Source organism: Pezoporus occidentalis, unplaced genomic scaffold (genome assembly GCF_034315485.1).
Source record: "Pezoporus occidentalis ecotype Australia unplaced genomic scaffold, CSIRO_AGI_Poc_V1 ctg66, whole genome shotgun sequence".
NCBI lineage: Eukaryota > Metazoa > Chordata > Aves > Psittaciformes > Psittacidae > Pezoporus > Pezoporus occidentalis.
In genome coordinates, this window is record NW_026916009.1 from 406146 (window position 1) to 430661 (window position 24516).

Sequence of the window (24516 nt, forward strand, 5' to 3'; positions counted from 1 at the left end):
TTGATCTGAATTGTATCATACTGTATTAATTTTAATGCCACTCCATTGGCAAATTATATTATGTGTTGAAGGATGTGTGTATTTACACAAATACATACACAAAATTCAGTCCAAATTCATGTATCGCCATTTTAACTTCTAGTGTAACAATCAAGTCATTTTTTGCACTTTAGAATTCTATGGAAAAATGAGAATAGGCACAATTAATACAGCTTCTAATTTACCTTATTACCGTGCACTAGTATGCACTGGTAATACCATAAAAACAACATGATACCATTCAAGCTCATTTTCTGATGAACAGGTGAAGTCTCGTAATGAGGGTTCTAAGTGCTTTTTAACTCAAACACACACCTTCTGCAGCTTTACACAGTAGAACAGTGCAATACATTATGTCCCCATATTCTAGGAACAAGAGCTGAGTTTACAGCTGTACCTGTTTCACAACAGACTGGCTTTGCACTTTCTGCAGCTCTAGCACTTCAACTGCTTCATCTATGATCTCCTTCTGTTCCATTTCCTTTTCTTCAATCTTTTTCCAGGTGCTGGTTATAGGAAAAAAACCCTCAAATTATTTTGGTAGCTAGCTCTCACCTGGAGGAACAAGACAGTTTCGAAGTAATGGTACAGCAGAAGTTCTTCTAGAGGGTCGGTTCACAGTGCTAGGGTGACCCTGATCTCCACTTACTTCCCAGTTCCTGGCTTTGGAAGAAGCCTGCTCTGGCTTCTTAGGAAAAGATTCCGACGTGACTTTCTGCCTCTTTTCAGGAATCCTTGTGACAACTGTTGAGTTCAGAAAAGTCCTTTTTGGTTTCCTCCTCACTTTTAATTTTTTAGCATCAGGCTTTTCTTTCTTAGGGTGCTTTCCCACTGTAGTTTTTCTTGTCTGGCACCTATGGATGGACAAAGCAGATTTCTGGGCATGAGGACTAAGTTTCCTTCTTATCCCCTCTTTTTGCTGGTTTTTAGGTCTGGAAGTTTGTTTGCCTGCCACTACTCTGTTTCCTCTCCTACCAACAGTACATCTGACAGACTTCGGTCCTGCAGCCTTTCTGGAAAAAACTGGTTCTTTGTTAGTGCCTTCTTTTCTCTTCCATATTGCCTTTGGACTCTCCCTCTCCAACCGCTCACTCCTGACGGAGGTCAGAGGAGTTTTGGTAACTCTACTGTTAAATGGAGTTAATCTAACATCTCCTTCTACTGCAGGCTGGCCGGAGTTCAAAGGTGAAATGATCAGGTGTTTATAAGAGTTCTCAGAGTGACCAGATACCAGACAATCTGTTCTTTCTGTGGAAACAGAAGATCCATCAGCCTTCTGATTTGAGGCTGCATCATTCCCTTTACCTGGATCTGGGAGGAAAGATGCTGAAGATGAACCATGCAAGTCTGACCAATTGAGTGACTTTGATGGCGTGCTTTCTCTCTGTGCATCAGCTAGTTTCCTGTTTGCATCAAAGCTAAGACTTTTGAAAAGCTGTCGAACATGAGAGGGCTTTTTGGCCTTTTCTCCACCTGGACTCTTCGGAGGCATCTTCAGAATTCGATTTGTTAGTGGGTCGTAATACTTGAAAGAACACTGTTTGTATTTATACCTTATGGAGTCTTTGCTATCCGTGGAGTTACAATTTTTCCTCATTTTCGGAATATCCATAGGTTTACTTTTACACTGTTTTATCTCTGGGCATGAAAGTACATACACCACTGTCTTAGGCTGTACAGGACTCATAATCTTGCTATAGGACTCAGGAAGTTTAAGGGCACATAGCCTAGTTTTCATGTTGGGAGTTTTTTCATTCTCTGGCCACACAATGCTTGATTTCTGATCAGCTGGATCAGACTCCCTTCTAGACATCTTTCTTTTTGCTACAGGGTAGTTCAATAGACTTGTTTGGGTGCCATGACTGACTTTGACCACCTGGCACCTTGAAGCCAGGCGCCATGTCCTTTTCCTAGGCATTTTAAGCATCTGTGCATTGCATAGTCTATCTGAGGCTACAGATGGGTTATGAAAATCAGAGCCATCACTTAGAGCATCGTTAAATTCTGGCAATGCTTTAAATGATGCACTATCTCTTCTATTACTCTCAACTATATTGTTACTTTTTTCATCCTTCTGCCTTTTTTTCTTCATTCTCTTCCCTGTACAGTTGGCTGAGGATTCACTATCAAAGTAGCAGCGAAAACGACCTTCCCTGAAATCACGCACAAGTTCTTCAATTTTTATATCATCTTCATACATTATTTGAGACCAGGTCTTTCCCACAAAAGAAGGAGGCACATGAGGCAGAGCTGGAAGGACGGGCTCTTCTGTATGAACTACAACATCCTGTTTTACTGCTTCTACTTTCTCTATCGACTCACTTTTTAAAACAGAAGAGAGCTGTGTTCCATAGTCTTTATCTTGCAAACTTATTTGGACCTCTTTTAGGGTTTCTATACCTTTTATAGCTGCCTTGGGTGAGTCTGTTCCTGCCTGAATAGGTGCATCACAGTCAAAACTCATTTCAGAGCCCTCTAAATGAGTATGGTCCAGAAATGATATAAAAGTTGAACAGGGATTCTTCTCTTCTTTCAAATAAACTTCTTTAGATGTACTTCTGCCATGACAGTATTTCAAAATAACACCTTCAATAGTTTCATCCACTGAACTTTCACCACCTCTGTTCATCTTCAGTTTTTTGCATCTTGCTAGTTGTGGGGATGTCCCAGGATCTAGGGAGCTGCTAACACCCACAGTATCCCTGAGATGGAAATCAGACACGACAGTTTCATCCTGAGTTCGTAAACCATCTCGTTTTGAGAGTGATTGACCTGAGGTAATACATAAAGAATTGCTGTTGCTGCACAGAGTACTCTGATGAGAAATGGAAGAGCGTTTTGGGTGACCCAGTGCCAGACCAAGATTCAAGCTTGGTTTCAATAACACATCACTATTGTGTGCCTCCATTCCCGTTTTACCACATCCACTCTGTGAAATCAGATTTGCTGCTGCTGCCAAATTCCTAACATTTTTTCCTGTTTTAGGATTAACAGGAGAACTATGGGTTAAAGGACTGACAGAAAATCGCTGAGATACAGGACTCACAGCTGTAAACTGACCTTCACGGCTACAATTTGCCATCTGAGCAGCTTTCAGGGTGTCCCGTTTCTCATTGCTACAAATGCCCACAGAGTGCTTGGATATTCTTATAGCATGTTGCTGCCCTCTTTCTAGTTTTTCAATAAATGCTTGTGTCACAGATGTTTTCTTTGTACCCTTACGAGACAGGCATGGAGCAGAAGATCGTATTTCACCAGTGGACTCCTGGTCTTTGCTAGAAATCTCCCGTCTCTCTCTGTTCCTCTTTCTGTCCATCTCTTCCAGGGACAGGCAAGCAGTCCTAGCAGGCTCTGGAGTGACGGGGAGTGGCATGTCATCATAGCTTGGTCTAAAGGGGAGGGGAAGAAGCACCTTATATAAATACTGTAAATACGATTAAGGTTTTTCAAACAGTAGTGTTGGGCTTGGGTTTTTTTAAGAGTAATTACCTAGAATGCATCACATCTAATGAACAAACACAAGTTACCACCTCTGCTTACTTTAGCAGAGATAACCCATCTGTAAAAAGGGCAGAGGGTGAGGGGGCAACGTTGCACAAAGCTAAAGATGACAGCTGGTTACCCTCTTCATGCAACCACCCATTAAGAACAGGCAAACACATTACAATCATTTTATAAATACAGAAAAGAAATAAAAAATAAAGATATTTCTTTTGTTTGAAGTTGGGAGCTTATAAAGAGGTTAATTCACTGGTAAAGCTATCAATTAATACTGAGCTTTTGTAGAGAAACACAACATTATAATATGGCACAGTATAAGAATACTATAGAGTATAAATGTCCCTTTCCCTACGAAAGGTGGTTGCATGACAGGAACACTGCACATGTTGCCAAGGAATTCCATGTTCACTATTTCACACAGACATACCATAGCTTCTGACTCCCTTTTAAGAAGCCAAGTTATGACTGTTCAGCCTCACAGTAACAACAGCAGATTTCTATATACTCTGTAACTGGGTGCTCTGTCTTTATGACTGCCTCAAATACAAGTGTTTATGTCTTGCAGAACTAACAAAAATGAGAGATACGGACTCTTCTACAACACAGGAACCTACAAGGCTTCAATATGTAACAGCTGGGCAAAAATCTAATGAAAATAGTTGTAAAAAAAAAAAAAAAAAAAATAACTGTGGAGAGAATATTATGTTTCATTTGAAATTTATAACCAGACCTTGTGAGACCCAGGTGGTGCTTGCTTTAATACATGGCAGACATACATGCATCTCTTATGGTGAATTCATCTGCTAAAAGTATTGTGAATAGATTTTATTGTACAGTAACTTCCTTAGTTATAAATGTTCAGCTTCCACATTTATTTAAAGTTAAAAAAAAATAAAAAATCAGGAGCCAACAGAATTATAATGCTTAATAGTTAACATCTGCAGAAGTCCTTGCAAGACTTGGACATCAGTTGTTGTTAAAGACAGCTGATACCAAGCAACCTTGCAGCAAGTATTTCTAAGTAGCTCCTGAATGCTGAAAAACAACTACAGGAGAACTTAGCTGAATATAGCTATGTTTCAGCCTTTTACTGAGAGATGACAGATAAAGAAGAATTGTCAGCCTGGAAGAACAATTTTATAGTCGAAAAAAATGTTAGGTTTTGCCAATGTTTAAAGAATAAAATTTAAACCTGATATTTGAACTCTATAGAGTTAACAAGATTTAGTCCAGAAAAGTATACTTCATAGAATCACCACCAAACCAAAATTCCTGCTTCCCCCTGCCCCCTTATATTTCAAAGCACCTACTTCAAACCTCAGGATAGGGCTTAGTGGTAGGAAAAGGTTTCAGTGACTGAGCTCATGATCCACCATTAGATTTTGTTCTCTCCCTCTCTGAGACAATAACAATTAAGAAAACAGTTTTCCAGCTAGCTACATATTTATTTCATCATCATTTAATAATAAACCAAATTTTCCTTAGCTTGCTTATAAACCTCATAAAAGAACATGCCAAAAGCTGGGCTTCTGAGAGATGTCATGATAGATGTGACAGGAGAGATGACAGATACACAATTCTACTCTCTATATAACGTACATTATCCTGCCAGAGGAGGAATTTAGGATGACCTGATGCGATTTTTCTTGACAAAAGCAGCAGTGACCGTTACTCATCATTTCATTGTCTTCTAGGTTATTATGAACAGTTTGATTATTCGGTTCTCATGGAAACACCATAATTTAAGCAAAGAAGTCTGTAGGCAGATCCTCTTCTCTGCCCTCAATAATAATCGACAATTGCTACATTTGTTTTTTTTCCCAGTCCTTCTGAAACATCACATATTCTCTGTGGCCTCTCAAAATAATTACTATCAGCTCCCAGAATGCTTCAGAGAGTACCAACTATCATGCACTCAAATCCCTGTTTACTGAGGTCATTTGAGGAGAACTACAGAGCCACTAACAGTCATAAAGCAAGCAACTTTTTTATGCAAAACAACATGGAAATGAAAGTTATCAGAAGACCAATAGTTACAAGGGTCTTGCTCACAAGGCAGGGCCTGAAGCACTGTCCATCAAACAAACAGGCCTTCTTCTAAGGAAACAGAGTCTCCTCAAATCATTGCAACACATAATGTAGGGGGGTGGGATGTGGGATGGGGGAAATCACACTGGCTACATAAAAAGTGATACATAAAAAGTAGGGATGCACTTTGCATAACCCTACCAAACCACACTGATTCACCAGCACCAGTATAAACCCCCCTCCCTGAAAAAAGACAATAAAACTTTATAACAAAACCTGCAATATTCCTTGTGTACTCTAAAAAAAGTAGCACTTTTCTCAAAGGTGTATCATCTTTTAGAATACAGTGGAATTCTGGTTATCTAAGTAAAGAGGACTGAATTCATCAGAGTACTGATAAGGGTTATAGGACTGAATAAGTAAAAAGAAAAACCTCATATAAAGAAATGTCAACAAAAAAAAAAACAAAACCCCAAGATTGTTTCTATTATCAAATGATCAAACAATGCCTGTCAGCTGAACTGCTGTGCCCCACTGCTGCATGCATTCTTGTCCACCTAAGATGTGAGATAAAGTACCTTTACTCAAATCAGAATTAGACTGAAAGGGAAGGCTAAAGGCAGTAGAAATAATCCTTTAACTTTCTCATTTCAGAGTTCTTCTACCTTTGTGATAAACACATGGCATCTGGATATTGCTGGAAGACTGAATATAGGACTAAATGGATTTTGGTATGGATAAACTGCATCAAATTCCTAGGCTTCTAGCTCGCTTAACAGTCTGTATTCAATTTTCAAAAATTACTTACAAACAAATGTCTCTGAGGTGGAGGTAATGTAAGCTAAAATGCTGAGTTGTAAATTGGGACTGCTCTGTTGAGAACAAGATTGGCCAGTGTGGCCCTAAGGTATGTATAAAACAAGGGTAGCCTTTGAAGATAAGGAAGGAGTAATGATGGGGCAGGGTAGTTCCCCCCCTCCACAGTCAACCTAGCATGAAGATAATAAAGGAACAACTAAGACAGATGAGGCCAGTTACAGAATCATAGAATCGTTAGGGTTGGAAAGGACCTTAAGATCATCTAGTTTCAAACCCCCTGCCATGGGCAAGGACACCTCACGCTAAACCGTATCACCCAAGCCCTCGTCCAGCCTGGTCTTGAACACTGCCAGGGATGCAGCATTCACAACCTCCCTGGGCAACCTATTTCAGTGCTTCACCACCCTAACAGGAAAGAATTTCCTCCTTATATCCAATCTAAACTTCCTCTGTAAGGAACAAATCAGAACAAACTGACCTAAAACATGGACACAATTGTTAAGTAATTCACAAGAGTCTTTTCCACATGTGCAAGCACAGAGGTCCATCAGCAGACACAGTGAGGAAGACTACTGAGATAGTCTGAGGGGTCTGAGACCCCTCAAGACCACCACTCAGCAAGAAAGCATATGCGCAATTAAAATGCAAATATTAATTCGTTTTTAATTAATTAGTTCCACAAAATATAATGAATATGTAAAACATTTCCCAGAAAGTTTGTAAATATGCATATAAGTTTGTTGGATATACAGATGCTGCTTGTAGACTCCAGGTGCGCTCACCCTTGAGAAATTATTCACGTGTGCATCCAGCGATGCAACAAAGAATGTTTTCTAGAACTCCAAATCAAGTCTTAAAGAGTTTCTTTGACTGTCTTTTGTGGTAACAGAACTACAGTTCTATACATTTAGGATCTTCTGACAGCTCTGCTATAAATTACCCCCAAAAGCAGAGTGAAGATTTACTCTCTTAAATGCTCACTATTTCTTTATATAAAAACTTCTACACCAAGAGTTTGGAGGAAGGACTGATTTCTTGATTTGTGTGGGGGTTTTTTTTGGTTTTGTTTTTTTTTGTTTGTTTTGGTGGTGGTTTTTTTTTTTGTGGGGGGGAAAGGCAAAACACCAATATCCTCTGAAATTCAGTATAAGTCAAAGCTCTGGTCAATATTTATTTTCTCCACATCACTAGTAGGTATACTGGTTCTGCAAAACAAATCAAGTCTCTCAAATATTTCTATAATCCTTTTAAATTAAGGTTAAGATACCTTTTGTGAATTCAGCTGAAAAATAAAAAAAAAGGTATTTAAGAACTGAATGAAAGCATGTATCAATCCAAGAGGTTTTATGTATGAACAAAGACAACCCAGCTCTTATTTCAGATGTCAGTTAAAAATGTGGGGGCTTTTGTTTGCTTCAAAGCAGGACTGCAACATAAATCTATTCACACTTTCTTTTCCACCTTTGCTTTTTTCTTCCTCCAAACTCTGTCTTTGGGATTACTCCTCCCCTTTCTCCCCCCAACTTCATCTAGATTTTGTACATTATTTTTCTCATTCCATTCCTTCTTTCAACAACTTAAGAGGAACAAGCATAGCTTGTTGCTCCTAGTTATTAAGTTTTGTTCACCAAAGAAATAACCTTCTGTCAGTGATGCATGAAGACGGCTTTTTCTCATTAGGTGTTACCTTAAAGTGAATACTGTATTTTCTCCATGGCAAAAAAATATACATGCTCTTATACCAGCAGGATTTAATTTATTTATTTAAGATGGAAGCTTATTAGCAGTGATGTGTACATGTCCTGGGCTAATTTGTCATAGACATGTCTATCTTCTTGTTCTGTCACATCCCTGATAATATCAATACAACTGCCTCCAGACAAAATACCCTTATACTTGTTTGTCAGACCTATAGCAAGAGTTACATATCAAGATACACTGTACTGGGTCAGACTGGGATTTCTGTCTGCCTTGCAGAACAAACAAGGAATGAGATTTAATTGATTTCCCTTCTTCTACAGGGAAAAAACTTACACACCAACCCTCTTATGATAAATAAAGAGAACACTTTTGAAAATCTGAGGGTTAATGAATTGGCCAATTAATGTAATCCATGTAAGTATTAACTGAATGTGTGAACTGCAAGGATCATGAAGAAATAAGCATAGAAATATTCACCTGATTATCCAAAAGCAACAAACCAGAAATATGAACTCTTTCAAAACATACCATAAAATACACTGCTATATATAAAGCCCAGAATTGTAATAATACATGTATACAAAGCCCAAATTACAAGAATTCATAAACACATGTCAGACTGGACAGTCTGACATTATACTCATAACCCATATGTTGCTTTTTTTTTCAGGTCCTCACAGTTAGTTGGCATCAACAGTGTTATACCAAATCCTTAAGTAGTGAAACAAAGCTTAAAAGTACAGAGACAACACAAAAGCAGTATACATGGATATCGCTTCTATAGATACACTCCTTTCAAACTTTTCTTCAATGTGAAAGCTTCACCTCAAATGGCCAAATTTACTGCTCAGCAGTGGAAGAGAACTAATAATGCAAGCATTCTACCAACACATACTTGAAAACAATAAAAAAGCCAGCCGTATTATACCTGTTGTCATGGTATCTGTGTGGATGATGCTGCAAAACATCTTGCAAGAAACGCTCCATCAAGCTACTGGCACCCATACGATTCCTGCAGTAAGTGGTAAAATGTCTGTGCTGGGAGCTGAAAACATGCTGGTGAAAGATAAAAGAGACAACTAGTTCAATACTACCGTTAACACACTGGCCTGTTCCAAAAAATTACTTCCCAAATTAAACATTACACTGTTGCTATGAAAATATTTAAATAAAAAGAAAAATTTTCAGCCTTTTCTAAAAAACCTTGACCCAATAAGATTTTTAAACATGCTTAGAAAGTCTCAAATAATATTAAAATGTGCTGAAAGATCTTTCCGAGTTGGAACATTATTAATTCTAATGCAATATATACAGATCTCAAGAGTAAAGCTACAGAAATAAACCCACTGGATGCAATGCACAGCAGTGTGCCACTTCAGAAAAGCAGACTGCAGGAGCCATGCCACTCCATCTTTAACAGGTAATAGATAAGGGAGATATCATCTTCTCAGGGCATACACTGTGTAATACTGAATGAAAACTAATCAATTTATGTATTGGTTGTTCAGTGTAAAGACTGATATTTTATAAGATGATAAAGCCTTCTCATACTCTTTGCTATCTGTTGCTGAATTATACAGAAGCCTCCTTACCTGTTCCAGGTTACTGTAGTGTACATGGCAACAGTTGCAGTATCCTTGTCTATTTTGCACAGTAGATACTCCAGGCCAAGAATGGTCTTGCCGTCTTGTGTGTAAACTTAGAGAAGCAGGTAATATTAGATATGTTAGGATGCTTAATTCATGTTCTTAACATGGAAATTCTACCCAGCTATCTTTCTATAGAGCTGGAACAAATTTGCAAGATCAAGGCTTCTATTTCAGAGTTTTAATGGCAAGTAGGACTACATATTTTAAGGTATTCCCAAGAAAATTTCATTAAGCAAATTTTTTTCTTCAATGCAGAACAAAGGGTAACAGGTTGAAGGCACAGCTAACACAAATGCTAATTTCAGTTGGCTGAAATCTGAAGAGAACTGTCTTGTCAGAAAAAGGCAAAGTCATTTTTCAATTCTTCTAGGATTTTATTATTAAAAAAAAAAAGACTAAAGATAAAGAAATCTTGACACCCACACATTAGTTTTGGGCACTACAATGCACCTTCCCCCCAGTTTTTAATAGTACGTGGGTACAGATAAAAAGGACATCCACCATATACTTGACCTATATTGTATCACTATCATCCATTATACAAGATAACTGATAAGGTTGAAAACCAAATTCTTTCTGGTTTACTTTGTGTAAGCAGTAAGCTGGATGCCAGTTAGATCATGACCTAACTTACCTGCTACTGCTGTCCTGTCGTACAGAGCCTTCAACACCATGCCTTTCCGCTCCTATAGGGAAAACAAACCAAAACAGAGTATCAAACAGTTGAAACAGAGTTTCACCTGCAATTACTTACTTCTCTTACATTTCATTTGTCAAACCTACTATTTTAAAGGAAGATTAAGAAAGAAAGTATGTGTAGAGAGAGATCCTTTTGTCCCCAAAGTTCCTCTGAGAGCTTCATAAAATAAGCTTTACTCTTTCATGGTTGAGGTGAGTGGGAATTTTTCTCTACCGATTTGTCTGGGATCAAGATTAAGCAATCTGCATTTATACTGCCATATCCATGATCACTGAGATAAAACGTAACATGTCTTTAACAGCTTATTACAGGACAAGGAAATTACACTGACATAGAAACTCTGTGGGCAATTCAGAATTCACTTATTCCTTCTAAGTTCCATAAAAAAGCCTAGGAAATCAAAGTGTGCAATTGAAACTACAAGCTGAACTGATGCTTCTGCTATTATTAGACTAAAAAAAATAAAAATAACTTCAGCAAAACCATTTACTTTTAAACTTCTCACCTTGTGCTGAAGAAGCAGAAGCTTCATCAGATGCTTTGATTCTGTCAAACATCTGTAAGTAAAAACCAAAATAACTGAGAATACACAATGTTTTAAAACCCACAGTAAAGCTCATCCTCAACTTCATCCTTCAGTCCAAGCTGTTCAGAAGCACTGCACTGTTTTGGCTACAGACAAGACTTGACTTATATGAAGCTGACCTGTAAAAATAAACCTCTGCTTTACTAGGTTACCCTAATATTATATTTAATAATGCACATTTGCTTTGACAGAAGGGGCTAATTGCTGTTTTAATTAATGAAGCTGAATACCATACTTATGAATACAACTTAGACTGTTAGGTTATTAAGCAATAATCTTGTCAAATTCATTTAATTCATTTCCTGAGTTGCCTTTACAACAAAGATGAAATGTATGATAATAAAGGTATTATATATACCTAGACCAAACAAAATAATTTTGTTTATCCAGGCTAAAAAGTACACCTTATTGCTCAAAAGACCTGCAAATCAACATTGAATCCCACAATTTTTAATTAACATATGACTGCAGCAACATACAGTTACATGCTTTAGGGTGCCCAAACAAAAAGGGCTTCCAAGCTTCACACATTACTTTTACCTTACAGAATACAAGCATAAAATCAGCCTTCTAGTACAAACCTTAGACTCATCAGCCTTCTTTATCCACCAAAGCTGACTCCAGACTAGCAAACAACAAATGCCGAGCAGGAGGCCATTTGCAGTGCAGGACACTTATCTCTTCTCATCCCATCTGGCAACAATGAAGTTAAAGAGCCTTTTAAAATAGAGTTAATAATGCGTATTTTCCATGCCCTAGGGCATGTAAATTTTTCTGTACCATTTTACAAACAAGTCAGTCGATAGAATGGATAAACCTCTTTTAAAGTCTGCAGTACATCCTTCTTTTTTGTTATGGAAGTTGTTTTGACAGTGTTTCCTACACAAATGTTAATTATTCTTTCTGGAATAACTTTGTTCCTTCTTTCTCACAGTCATTATGTATTAAATATTGTTATTGTTTTGGATGCCAGCACTCAAGATATAAAGTATATAACACAATATATACTAATATATTCTACAATAACAGCAAACAAATTCCTCTACACCAACCAAATTGAAATGAATCTATTTTGAGCATTGTTCATGAACCTGCTCAGAAAAAGAATGCTTTATTTTGCTTATGTTACATAAGCTATTTAGATATCGCAATAATACATTAACTGGAAATTTAAGAGTAGGCTGGATGTTCAAAGCATGTTATAAATTAATCATTATATATGCTCAATGAAGTATTATTATTAGCATTATAGACAGGAAAACAGAAAGGCCACAATAATTTACACAACCACTATCATCAGCATCACAGTGAAAGTACTATATCCCATCGCAAAACTCAGGACTTCACAATTCATAGATCTGCTCTTGGCTTACCATTTATGTAATTGTGCGATGACAAGCAAAGTTTCAAATCAACCACTTTTACTTTCTACGCTTTATAAACTGTTTTTACAAGAATTATCCCTTCCCTCCTCAATTCCTGTTCTCATATATGAAAAAAGATGCTCCTATATGAAGCTACATATCATCAGGCTTGACAGACTTGTGGTTTGTTTTCTGTTTTCTTTAAATTTGTTTTCACTGGTCATTATAAAATAGAAGAGCTGTTATAGCAGTTGTAGGCAGAAAGACTATCTTAACATCTCAACTCAAAAAAAAAACCAAAAGAACCCTCACTCTCCAAAAAAAACACCAACAAACCACACAACCAAACCACCAGACTCCTTCTCCTTCCCATAGTGTATCAATTCATGCAGAACTAAACAAACAAAAACAAAGCAAAAAAACAGCTGTTCTTATAAAGATTCTTATCAGGCAACTGAGAAAAGGTTTTCTTTATGGATAAACTGATCTCAGTCACCCTGTTCTGTGTCCTATATGCGGTCAGGACCCAAAAGAAAGTGAGAGGAGAGCCCACAAGACTATCTTTCATGAATGATGCTTTATGGCAAATAACTTGTTCCATGTGCTCAAAGTCAACTCACCAATTTTTTAAGGTCTTGCTATAGATATATATACTTAAGATAAAGCGACAAATGTGGAGTGTGACAAGAGAGTAGCAGCCAGAAATGAAGCTACCCCATTGTTAGGGCAGTCACACAGCATTTCCACTGTCAGCAGGGGACACCACAAACATTCATTCCACAGAACTGAATTAAAGCACTGTGATATACAAATATCTAGTTTCATCTCAGAGACAGCAAGCAATTGCAACTGCAATACATTGAAGGACAACTGCTACAACAGCTCATTACTTCCTTATTTCAAGGAATAATTCCAGTAGTGGTGCACTACAGAGAGTTCACACATCTGCAAGTACAATTCTGTAAGTTACACCCCTAGGCCAAGACACAGACTCGTGCACATCTAAAGTGGGCTAAGAGCATATTAACTTTAAACAGGACAGGACTATGTCCTAAAATTATAATTAATTACTCCAGTCTGGATCTCCTCATCATCTTTCTGCAGTTCCAGGAGATTCAATGGACCAGATTTTCTCACTGGAAGAGCGACATATTAGGTAAGACTTGTAAAAGCCTGGCTATCGCTTAATAACTGTCAGAAAAATATTAGAGAATATACTTACCTATAAAGCTTACAAGAGAGGAATACCTATTCTTTTATCTCAAGTGTTTCATAAGGAACACTAGTGTACAGGACAAAAAAAGCAAACAAACCAACCTGACCTCAACATGATACACAGCACAAAACCACCCAGAGATACAAACCTGAACTTAAAACACTACACAGCTTGCTTATTATCTGAAGTCAAGTTCAAACCACAGGCTAGGAATGTAAAGGATGTGCAGATGCCTTAGTTATGTTGCCAAAATCTGGCCAGCCTAACTGCAATCCTGACTTTATCAAAACAGAACCTACAGCTATAAATCCACAAAGGATTTTCCAGATGTCCGTGCAAAGCCCATGGAATTCTATCTTTGCGGAGATACTTTTAACTGGAAATGTTTTAAACAGTTGGATTAAAAAAGTTACATCTGTACAAGTGATAGCTTCAACATTTTACCACTGCAAAATCCTGTAAATTGTAACACGGATAACTAAACCTGGCTACATATATAAACGTTTGATTTGGTGAGTTTCTAACCAGGCTGCTTCCACTGCCTCTAATACCAATGTTTCTTTTTGGTTTTACTGAATCATGCTGTGCACAACAGCCAGAGAATGAAAAGCCTCACATAACCCCATTTAACAAGAGAAATCCATAAAGAGGCAACCAAAAGGCATGAAATGCACGCATGAATCAATAATAAATAAATAAATTAGTGGTGCATTCTGACACTATCTGGAAGTGTCAAAGGCACCAAAGAAACTCTCCAGACAGTGTCACTCTTGCACTGCAATAGGTTACACATAAGTAAAAAGGAGTAAAAAGGTGAATCGAAATGGCTCCTCCAAAACCACCTCACAAAAAACTCTACTGCCCCTTCACCTGAGAAAGCCTATGCTGGGTAAACAAGAGGGAAAACAAGGTTGAAACGCTCTCCCTGAAACAAAGTCATGTTTTCCAGCAGCGCCAGCACAAATAGAGGCGGGAATTCATTTCAGAAGCTGCTTTTGCTTCACGGCCACACAGCACCGGCCCCATGGGTCCCGTACCTGAGGCCCCGTGAACCGTGCCGGGAGGCGCGCCCACTGCTCCCCCCTCGCCCGTCCCGTCCCGTCCCGTCCCACCGCGGGGCCTCCGGCAGCAGTGAGGGGCCAGGTCCCGCTGTGCCGTGAGAGCGCTGCACAGAGGCGGGGCTGCTGGGCGCCGGTAGCACCCACACGCGTTAACGCCCGTGCACCCCGCCACAACGGCCCCTCCCGCTCGAGGCCAGCCCTCTTCCCTACTGCTCCCGCCGCCCGCTCCCGCCCCGGCACCGCCTCACCTCCATTACCTTCCCGTGAGCCGTTCCGTAGCACGCTGAGGTCAAGGGACGCCATCCTCTGCTTCCTGCTCCGGGTCGGCGCGGTGCGGGCGGGGCCGAGGGCTGCCCTGTGGGAGGAGGAGGTGGGAGGAGGGGTCTATGTTTTCCCCGCCGGGTGGGGCCCTGCGGCGCCGGTCTCTCCTCGACGTCGGGGTTGCGCTTTCATTTTCCCTGCCCGCTCGACTTCTGTCGAGCTCGTGTCCCGGGCCAGCCGCGGCCGTGGTGTGGGAGAGGACCCTGTACTACCGTCCCTGCGCTGCCGGCCCCGCCGGCCTGTACCGAGTGGCAGCTCTCTTACGGCTGTCTGAGGAGAGAGGGGGGGCTGCCTAGCGCTTATGCTGTCCTTTCGGCCCTGGACGGCTCTTGCCGTGTAGGTGTGTGAACACCGGTTGAGCGGAGTCTGGAAAGCCTCGGTTCCCCCAGCCGCGACGCTGGAAACTCGCTCCGAAAACCCGGGGGTTGTGTGTTTTTGTTGCCCTCCGTTCGGGGTTACTCCGTTTTGTGAGGCAGCATCTTTGATAACTTTTATGTCAACAACTTCTTCAAAAAACATCATTTCGTATGCTTGAGAGCAGGCTGTAGGGTTTATGCCTTTGGTTTGTTCGTTTTCTGTCATTAAAAATTGCTTGCTTTCCATGTTGCACCTTGTTTATGGTGTGTTTTATCAGAAAGTGGAAGGACTTAGTTTGAGGGTTTGATAGAGTTAATAATAGAGCTGCATTTCTTTTATTCAGAAACAGACTTAAGAATATGACCCTAGTTCAGGTTCTCTTTTGTTTTCAGTTGTAGGGTGTTTTTAATGTTTATCTAATCTCCCGTGGGAAACCAGCTAGTGAGTGTTTCTCTCCTGCTGAAGCAGCAGGATTTTTAAGCAATCTCTGTAGACACAGTCAACGCTCTTGAGCAAAGACAGGTGCAGATACAGGCTTGGATTGTGCAGTGGTGGGGGGATTGTGAATGCATCATATTACAGAAAGTTTAAACAGAGGCTTCTGTAAGAAGACTTCGTGTGATTATGAAACCATAGCTTAGGAATGTCCACCCACACTGAGCAAGTAATTGAACAAATCTCAAATGGCAGCCCAGCAGGAGGAGGCTGTACTTTAGGAGGAGACTACCTTACTTGCTGTTGGATTTTTTTGGTATGTGCATAGATACGAATATGTTTTTATTGCCAAAAAGAAGCACTTAACTACAGAACTAAAATTCCCTGGTGATATTTTGTTGTCTTGTGTAGTACAGAGCTTGGCAAAACCGGAATTAATTAGGAAAAAAAGAGCAGGGGAGAATACAACTTTTCAGTCATGTGGAACGTAATGATGCTGCCTTTAAGGCTGAGAGGATCCTGTATTAATTTTACACTCAGCTATGTATTGTGTTGGGATAACTGAATAAAATTCTGGCTTAGTTGAAGCATCTTGGCAGATACGAGGTTTTAATACAAGTGTGTAGAATCATAGAATAGTTTAGGTTGGAAAGGACCTTAAGATCATGCAGTTCCAACCCCCTGCTGCGTGCAGGTACACCTCACACTAAACCATGCCACCCAAGGCTCTGTCCAACCTGGCCTTGAACACTTCCAGGGATGGAGCATTCACAACTTTCTTGGGCAACCCCTTCCAGTCTGTCATCAACCTCATAGTAAAGAACTTCTTCCTTATGTCTAACCTAAACTTCCTCTGTTTAACTTTGAACCCATTAACCCTTGTCCTATCACTACAGACCCTGATGAAGAGTCCAAACACATACATGGGAGAATCAATCACTTTGTTAACATGGAAAGGATTTTTTACTTCAGTGCTGGACAAGTGAAAACCTAGTTTTAGCTGGAATCTTACGGGTAAGAGTGGAGTTCTGTAAGAAGCAATCATAAAATTTTGCAGATGCAGTATTTCTGTGGAGAAGGTTTATGTGTGTGAAAGCTCCAGCACTTGCCCAGGTTATTGCCTGTCAGAACTGCATTGTTTAAACATGGCAAAACCGCTTTGAAACATGTTAAGTTAGGCTAAAATAGTTTACTTTTATGATGGTTTATAGCAGGCTTGGTGAGTTACTATGGCTCAGCTAACCCTTCATAACTTGTTGAAACAAAGTAAGCTTGGTTATGTACCGGAATGGCTCATGTAAAATGGAAGTCCTTCTTTACAAAGAGGACTTTAGAGTCTGTGTTATAATGCCATATAACTTGTCCTTGGAATGTTCCTGAATCTTTTTGCAAGGATAGAGTGTAATACTCTGTATTTTGGACAGTCATTCAAAGATAGCAGAACTTAGGCTTATGTTGCCAAATATTTATTGGCTTTCAGCTCTTTCTGTATTTACGAACTTGAGGTTGCACCCTGATTGAAGCTCAGGTAAGGTATTGAGAGATGCCCTTGTCCCTCAGTCTCCTTTTCCCCTCTTAGGAATCTACTCCTCACATATGTGCATGAACACTGAGCAGGGCTGACAAACTTCCTTTCCCCTTTTGAAAATTCTCTCAGACTGAACATTAGACTTTCTGCTCTTTGCTGATACCTATACTCAACTGTTCAATTTCCATAAAATGTCCTTTACGCTTTTCACTGCTTTGCTTTCTGCTTTTACTTTGATTTGCTGTTTTTCCACTCCCGTTACCTAAATATATGTCAAGGTTATACCTATGAAAAACATTAAGAAAAATTGACAAAAGTGAACCACAACTATTTTCCTAGACAGAGTCTCAGATTTCTTCAACAGCTGGGTTCAGACTGTAAAGGGAGAACATGACAAAATCAAGGTCGGCAAAACTACCTGGCAGGAAACTCACCTAGGTTTTTAGTTTGCTGCATATGTGCTTTGTATGTTCTAGTTTTAAAAGCCTAGTTTATCCTTAAATTGTTGTTTTGGTAATTGTTGTCAAAGGATCTGAGCCAAGTGCTGACTGACTGTCAGCAGTTGAGGGCTGGGGTTAGGGCCATAGAGGGAATACTATTGCCAAAGGTCCACAAAGATTGATTGCCAGATCTAGCCTGGATTCTAACAAGCACTGCAACTTTCAGGGCAGTGTGAGTACATCTGTAGATTTTGGAGCACTTCACATTCTGACTAAGCTTTGGAAAGGAGGATCTTTTTGACTTTATAGCAGAATGGATGATCCATAATGCCTGGCGCTACATTAAAACCTTTAATTACAAGAAGTGTAAAATTTTCTTAGAAGTTTTTTATTGTTTTTCTCTGAATGTTCTGATGAAGGCCACAGTCCAGTATCTCATACGAGACTAAATGGAGCAATGAGCTTATCTATGATACTTATTTTTTCCCCTTTAATATCAATTCAGTTATATTTAATAAGGGGTTTTGAAGTAAAAGAAAAGAATTCATCCTCTGTGTAAAAGGCAAGGGTAATCTTCTCTCAAAATAGAGCTTTTTTTTTTTGTCTGCTTTACTTAGACTGGGGTTGGCAGATTGCTATTATACATTGATTTTCTTTATTATAAGTATGTTTTTATTTTTAAAATCAAAAATATTTTTTAAAAAATATTAATGATAATACCACTTTGGTATGGCATTAGAATTAAATGCAAGCCAAAAAGAAAATAAATTTTATCTTTTTTTTTCAATGGAATCCTAATTTACAAGAAGGCAAACTTCTTATGGGCATTCTGTGCGCTTTATTTAAAACTGAGCTGTCTTTTTTTATGTTGTACTCAACGTTTTTTGAATTTTATAATAAAAGCTTTACTTAACAATAAAAGCATCCTCACTATATGGAATATTAGCTTAACCCCCAAAATTAAGGGATAGTCTAAAGGTTGTTCTTTCTATTTTTCATTCTCTTGCCAGAATTACCTTCTTAAGATTAAAAAAAAAAATCAAATTAAATTATAATTTTAATTCCTTAATCATTTAAACAACCAAAAAGCTTAGTGTGATTGGATAGTGACCAAGGAACTTTAAAATACCTTTTAAAAATGAGAGGGTTATAAAAAGGGTTTTTGAAACGCATGGACCAAGAAATTTCTCTTAAAAATATTTAATTTTTTCATGTAGTCAGGTCATTAATTTTTAAAAGGTTACTTGAAGTACTTTGCAGTTTGAATCTTTTTGCATATCTTTGGCTATTATTTGAAGGCTGTGCTGCTGCTTACATGGGCTTACGTTTTCAGAGTTTGTGGGTTTGTGCTTCTTTTTGTGCACTAAAATTGCTTTCAGTAATATATATCTATATACATGTACTTTGAAGAATAAAGAAATTTTGATTTTAATAGTGCTTAGCAGAACTTCGAGGTACTCATGCTGATCCCAGGGCGTTCTGTTATTGCTGTTGCAGCTGCTATTGGTATTTGCTGGCAGGTCACTCAGAAGGAACAGCTGATGACAACTGTAAATGTGTTACTTTAAGCAATATGGCTTCAAAATTTGTCCAAATTCAGTGTTTTCAGAAATTTTCTGCATGATGGGCTACTAATGTTCTTATACTACATTTCAAATCCATACCCTAGCATTGCTGCAGTTGTTTGAATTTGTCTGTTAGCTTAAATTAATGTGGTTTTAGGACTTTCTGCTCTAAAAGAAACAGTGAAGGAGTTAAATCAGCAGTTGTGAGGTTTGTGTACCATGGCTCTAACACTTCATGAACTGTTTCTTTGCTGGATGAAGACTAACCATCTCTACCTAAGACAACATGGAGAAAACATGGTCTTACTGTCTAGAGAGCCTACTTGTGAAGCACAGTAAAATTCACTAGACCTAAAGGGAAATTTGTCTCCAGATCCTTTTCCTGTTTGTAACCTGAAGGAGCATTTGGCTTTCAGAGCATACAGCTTTCATCATAAAATGCTGTGAAGTTTACCGTTACATTCACAGTCATTTCTCTCTTCTGTTAATAATTGTTCAGTCTGTTCAACTCTCTGAAGTAACTATGCCTAGTTTTTTAGGGAAGGGATGCAAACAAAAGGGCTAGCTCAGGAAGTAGGTCAGGGGTTGTCTGTAGGTGAATACTCATGAATTACAGGATATTCTTTGACCTTCATGTTGTGCATGGGATTTTTTTTTAGATTCAAAAATAGTCTCAGAGTTTCTCAATTCTATTCTGCATTGTTTCCTATTTACTTTTTAAAAACCACCAGTTTCAAAATTGACTGAGTAATATAGTCAGATCAGCCCTTGAGAACTGGCAAAGTTTTCAAGTATAATTGTTCATTACCAAACTACTTGGAAATGCATGATAATTTCCAACATGTACATGCTGGAAAATACAGTAGAAAGCCATAAGATGACTATTTCCCATGCTGAGGGGAGCTCTACAGAAAGAGTCTTCAACTATGAAGGGAACAAAGACCAACAGGTTCTTATATTAACCAGTCATATAACATGATTGAAATAGACTTACATGCAGAACAGGATTATTCTCATTTGCATGATTAAATATTTTGATTAACATGTTTTAAACCATTCTTCTTTTTATTATTATAGATAAGGGACAAAATGAATGTGGATGTTTTAATCAGATGCTAATGTGAGAGTCTTGAATATTTTAAATTAGTAGATGACTATTACTCTCTTCTAACCTACCTTACATTCTGTCATCGTAGGAACTCCAAGGTATTTTTGTAAAGTAAATATTAATTCCCATTACTCAAGCAACAAATAATGTATTTTTGATACAAAGAGGTTATTTTCCAAAGCTTTCTGGAAGGTTATTCATTCTGTTTTTTAAAAGAATTTTCAGGCTCCCAGAATTTGAGAACCTGCCTTGACCTCTCAGAATATTATAAATTAAACGTTTATATCCATCAATTTCAGTGGAACTGTTCTGGTTTTAAATAGATGCAGATGGATGTAAGACGATACTGAATGTAAAATGCCTTGGCAGCTTCCTTGTCAGGGAGTTCCAAATACATATACTATTACGTTGAGTCACTGGATGTTCTGCAGTCAGTTTAAGGTGGGGTTAGAATGTATTCCCAAGGTAGTTAAGTATGCGTTATTTTCCTCTGCACTCGCTGTTCTAAATCCTGTTACATTTTTTTAATGTTCCCACAATAAACCGCATATTTTCTTATGTCTGAGAGCCAGCAGATTCTCTAGCCTGCTTTATCCTGAGAGTAATTTAAAGAAAGATTTCTTTATTCTATTTAGGAAAAAAGCAGACAGTTAAACAAGAGAAGTTCTGTGGGTTTTTTCCAAGGACAAGACTTAATTTTAAGCCAGGAATGCTGATAAGGAAAAACATCTGCCTTTGAAAAAAAAACAAAAACCACCCACTTTCTTTTATATTTTGAAAATATAGAGACCTTTTCATGGAAAAAATTTTGAAGAGAGTGGGAAAAAGGACTTTTGAACAAAAAAGCTTTTGATTTTTCTTCAGCATTTCATATACTATTACTTGAACTGTAGTGGTTCTTTGGACCAGAGTTTAGTCTCTTTCTAGTCCATCAGTAAAACTTCTATGTTGTTGGATGGTCTAATATCGAAGTGATCAGAATTCAGTTTCTGGTTTGCACCCAAGCTACATACAGTTCGTGTAATTCCCCTTTGCCTAGTTTCTCATTTTGAAATGTTCCCTTCTCTTCCCTTTAAAAGAGGGGAGCCTATTTGTCTTGAAAAGACAAGTGTCTACTCAAATAGCTTTTACAGAAAATGCTGCAATTCTAGTCTCTACAAAAAAAAAAAAAAATCCAAGTGAGAAGGGTTTAAAATAAACCTTTATGTGTGTTGGTACAGTTCAAGGAGTAGCACTAGAATGAGCAAATAAATACTGGGAGTTTTAGCTGACTCTTTCCTTAGACTGATTTCCTATGCTTCCTTTCCTGAGCCCAGTTTTGCTTTCATTAGAAGGCAATGAAAGAGTTAACATTGCCTTTATAGACTGACTCCTTAACAAAGCGTTTTTCAGAGCCTTTAATAATTTGCTTTGCCAGTATCACAAGCAGCAGATCTATTGGGATTTATAAGGTCCCATCTCATTAGAGAGGCTGAGGGATGGGTAGGGTTTAGAAGCAAAACTGTTCTCCCCCCTGAGAGGGATCAGAGGAGCAGGCAAATGTAGAGCAGTAGGCAGAAACTCGTGTTGGTTCTCCTTGTCTCACAGCCATTTCTATGGATAAATAACTTAAATCCCTATGGAGTCAAGGTCGCCTGGCGCCTTTTGTAAGGATGTTTTCATCCACTATACAGAAAAAAAAAAAATATCTGAGAAATGTAGCTGACTAAAAAGAGCAACTTTAAAAATACAAATGAGTATGTGCTTAAACCACTGACCACAGCTTCTCAGAGCTTCCGTAGTTGATTGATTGATTTGGATTTGGATTTGATTTGCACCAGCTTTGCACTGATGTTCAGGAACCATTCTCTATTGCAAGGAGCAACTGCCTAATTTAAAAGCTTTGCATCTTCATAAATCCTAGGGGAGTCAATAGCTGGTTAGTCTAACAGAGTAACCAGCAGGTTCCACAATTCCGCATGTGCATAGATACTTCTCTTAGTTAAGATTTTTGAGTAGTAGTGCTGCAAAGGAGCAAGCTTGCTTGATCACACAAGGCCTGTATAGGTACCCTGCCTGCTAGCATGTATTTTCAGGGAGCTGTCCCTAATTTTGTATTAACCCTCTGATTTTCTCTGTGTCTTTTGCAGGGAATCAGAACTCCTTTTCAATTTCTCTGAAGTTTGTTAGTGTTTAAGACCACCTCTGTCAGAGTGAGCACAGTAGCCCAGAGTAATAGTCTAGCTACAGAATAGTGAGGGGCTGGAAGTTGTAATGTCTTCTCCCTGTGTATCTGCTTCTTTTGTGCATTGTTACTCATCACAATAGGCTTCAACAATTTAGCTGTGAATTGTTAATAGATGAATGCAGAACAGGAAACTTAAATACTTTTTGGGTCACTGAGTCATGTCCATTGTACGTAATGCCATGGTATAATCCTGTTTGTGCTGTGGATTTAGGGTTTTAACCAAAAGACCTATCACATAAAAGGTGGATGACTGAATCTCCAGAGTTTATACTTTAAATGAGAAATAAAATCTCAGGTCTTTGAAAGAATAGGTGTAGGCAGCTATGCTTCTCTCCTAAGGTGTTTCTAAGTGACTGTAGTTTCTGGTAATTTATGGGATGTGAAAAAGTACAAGTTGGTTAATCCCTATAGCAGTACTAAAGAACATGAAATGCGTAGTGAAACAACTAGTTTTCATAGCCTTATTTCTGTTTCTGTAATCTCTCTAGTTCTCTGAGATTAGTTTTACAAACACTGGCATTCTTTTCTGTGGGAGGAGACAGCACTTTGGCTAAAATGGAAAAATACTGTTTTCAAGTTGACTGTTTATCTCTTCAATGACTAATCTTTAGCATTTAAGTACATACCAGAAGGTTTGTTGTTAAGGCGCCCTCAGAAAATTCCATGGATTTCGAGTGTCTTTGGAGTGGCAGGTATAATCTCTTACTTGATTGTCCTAAGAATACAAAATTTGAATAGCTGTAGGCTAAAATAATGTAGAAAATCATTCCTAGTTATTTGTGGAAAATGAAAAAGAATGCAAATATAAAAGCAAAATCTATGAGGGGAAATTAAAAATAAAAGGCTGTTTCTGGTAGTATTTTTCCAGGTATCATTCTTCATGATTAAAAAAAAAACAAGCCACCATCTTTCTTTCCCTTCCTTGTAAGTTATTGTCCAGCATTCACAGTTGCATAGAATGTAACACCCTGCTGACTTTGTTCGCAGGAGTTACATGAAAGTGCTGGTTTCAAAGATCTTGCTCAAACGTTTATGTATATACATACATATACAAACACATACAGCAATTGATTTATATGCTTATGTGTTTTGACCTGACTAAACTAATAATTACATGAAGGATTTTTGCCTTCTGCAGAATTACTGAATTTCTTCAACACATTATACATTAAATTCTTCAGATTTCTAATATCAGCATAGAGGGAGGATGTGGACTTGCCGGAATGAGCCAAACCTTCATGGGGTGGTTTGTTTTAAATGTGTTGCTAGAGAATTTTGTCACAGTTGCTGACTATAATATGTGGTGTGCAGTTAAGCCTCAAGCAAACATTACAGCTTTACCAAAAGGATAGGCATGAATAGTCATTACTTTCACAGGAAGGGAGGAAATTACCGTTTTCCTGATTGTCTGGTAGTTAAACTCTGTCTTTCCAGAGCCGATTTTAATCGATGAGGTGTTAATTCAAACAGTGTGGACAGAGGAACAGTGAAGTTTGGTTGGGTATTTTTGTTTGTTTTTTAAACAGAACTGTAAGAACAGCTGAATCCTCTAAAGGTAAGTAATTTCATTTTTGTGTTGATCATCTTAAATGAACCCTGAGAAAAAACTAAGTATCTTTTGTCTAACCTAATTTGCAAATACATGGTTAGTGTAACTTCATTGAATTAGTGCACACTGAATTCAGACAGGGGCGTTCATTAGTGCTGAGATTATCTGCACATACTAATAGGCAGCTTGATAAGATCTCAGCAGTGGGAAATAATTTTTAGAACTATCAGGCAATTGTTTGGTAATGTAGGTAAATTAAAGTTACTTTGGTTTTGTTTATTGCTTTTTAATTTGTGCTTTGGTCAATACTGGTAAAGTATTT

At 38.3% G+C, this 24516-nt stretch overlaps 2 protein-coding genes across 7 annotated transcripts in view; one reads left to right on the forward strand and one right to left on the reverse strand.

Moving 5' to 3' along the window:
* Positions 1 to 15046, reverse strand: ZDBF2 (zinc finger DBF-type containing 2). Of its 3 annotated transcripts, none has more exons than XM_062640573.1 (7): positions 14913 to 15046; positions 11605 to 11716; positions 10943 to 10994; positions 10372 to 10423; positions 9681 to 9786; positions 9017 to 9144; positions 1 to 3428 (listed from the first exon to the last, which is right to left on the reverse strand). In XM_062640573.1, the coding sequence occupies exons 3-7, from the start codon at positions 10992 to 10994 to the stop codon at positions 584 to 586; spliced, it is 3183 nt and encodes a 1060-aa protein (XP_062496557.1). In that variant the 5' UTR covers positions 11605 to 11716; positions 14913 to 15046; the 3' UTR covers positions 1 to 583. The 3 variants fall into 3 exon arrangements, with proteins under 3 accessions (XP_062496557.1, XP_062496556.1, XP_062496555.1); XM_062640572.1 differs by having other exon boundaries at positions 11605 to 11740; positions 14913 to 14930; XM_062640571.1 differs by lacking the exon at positions 14913 to 15046 and having other exon boundaries at positions 11605 to 12604.
* CMKLR2 (chemerin chemokine-like receptor 2) overlaps positions 14828 to 24516 on the forward strand; it is a 26324-nt gene continuing 16635 nt past the window's right edge. For 2 of the 4 annotated variants that reach the window (XM_062640588.1, XM_062640587.1), the window contains exon 1: positions 23941 to 24200. The gene's annotated coding sequence lies outside the window, so the exon portion shown is untranslated. Of the gene's footprint in view, positions 14987 to 23938; positions 24201 to 24516 lie in introns of those variants that run through there. The other 2 variants (XM_062640591.1, XM_062640592.1) reach the window with 2 other exon arrangements.

What these genes read in the sequence shown, in the direction of transcription:
- ZDBF2 (XM_062640573.1), bottom strand. Translation starts at nt 10,994, where the DNA reads ATGTTTGACAGAATCAAAGCATCTGATGAAGCTTCTGCTTCTTCAGCA. An exon ending in CGACAGGACAGCAGTAGCAG is followed by an intron (nt 9,787 to 10,371) that starts GTAAGTTAGGTC and finishes TGCTTCTCTAAG; the next exon opens with TTTACACACAAGACGGCAAG. An exon ending in ACTACAGTAACCTGGAACAG is followed by an intron (nt 9,145 to 9,680) that starts GTAAGGAGGCTT and finishes ATCTTTCACCAG; the next exon opens with CATGTTTTCAGCTCCCAGCA.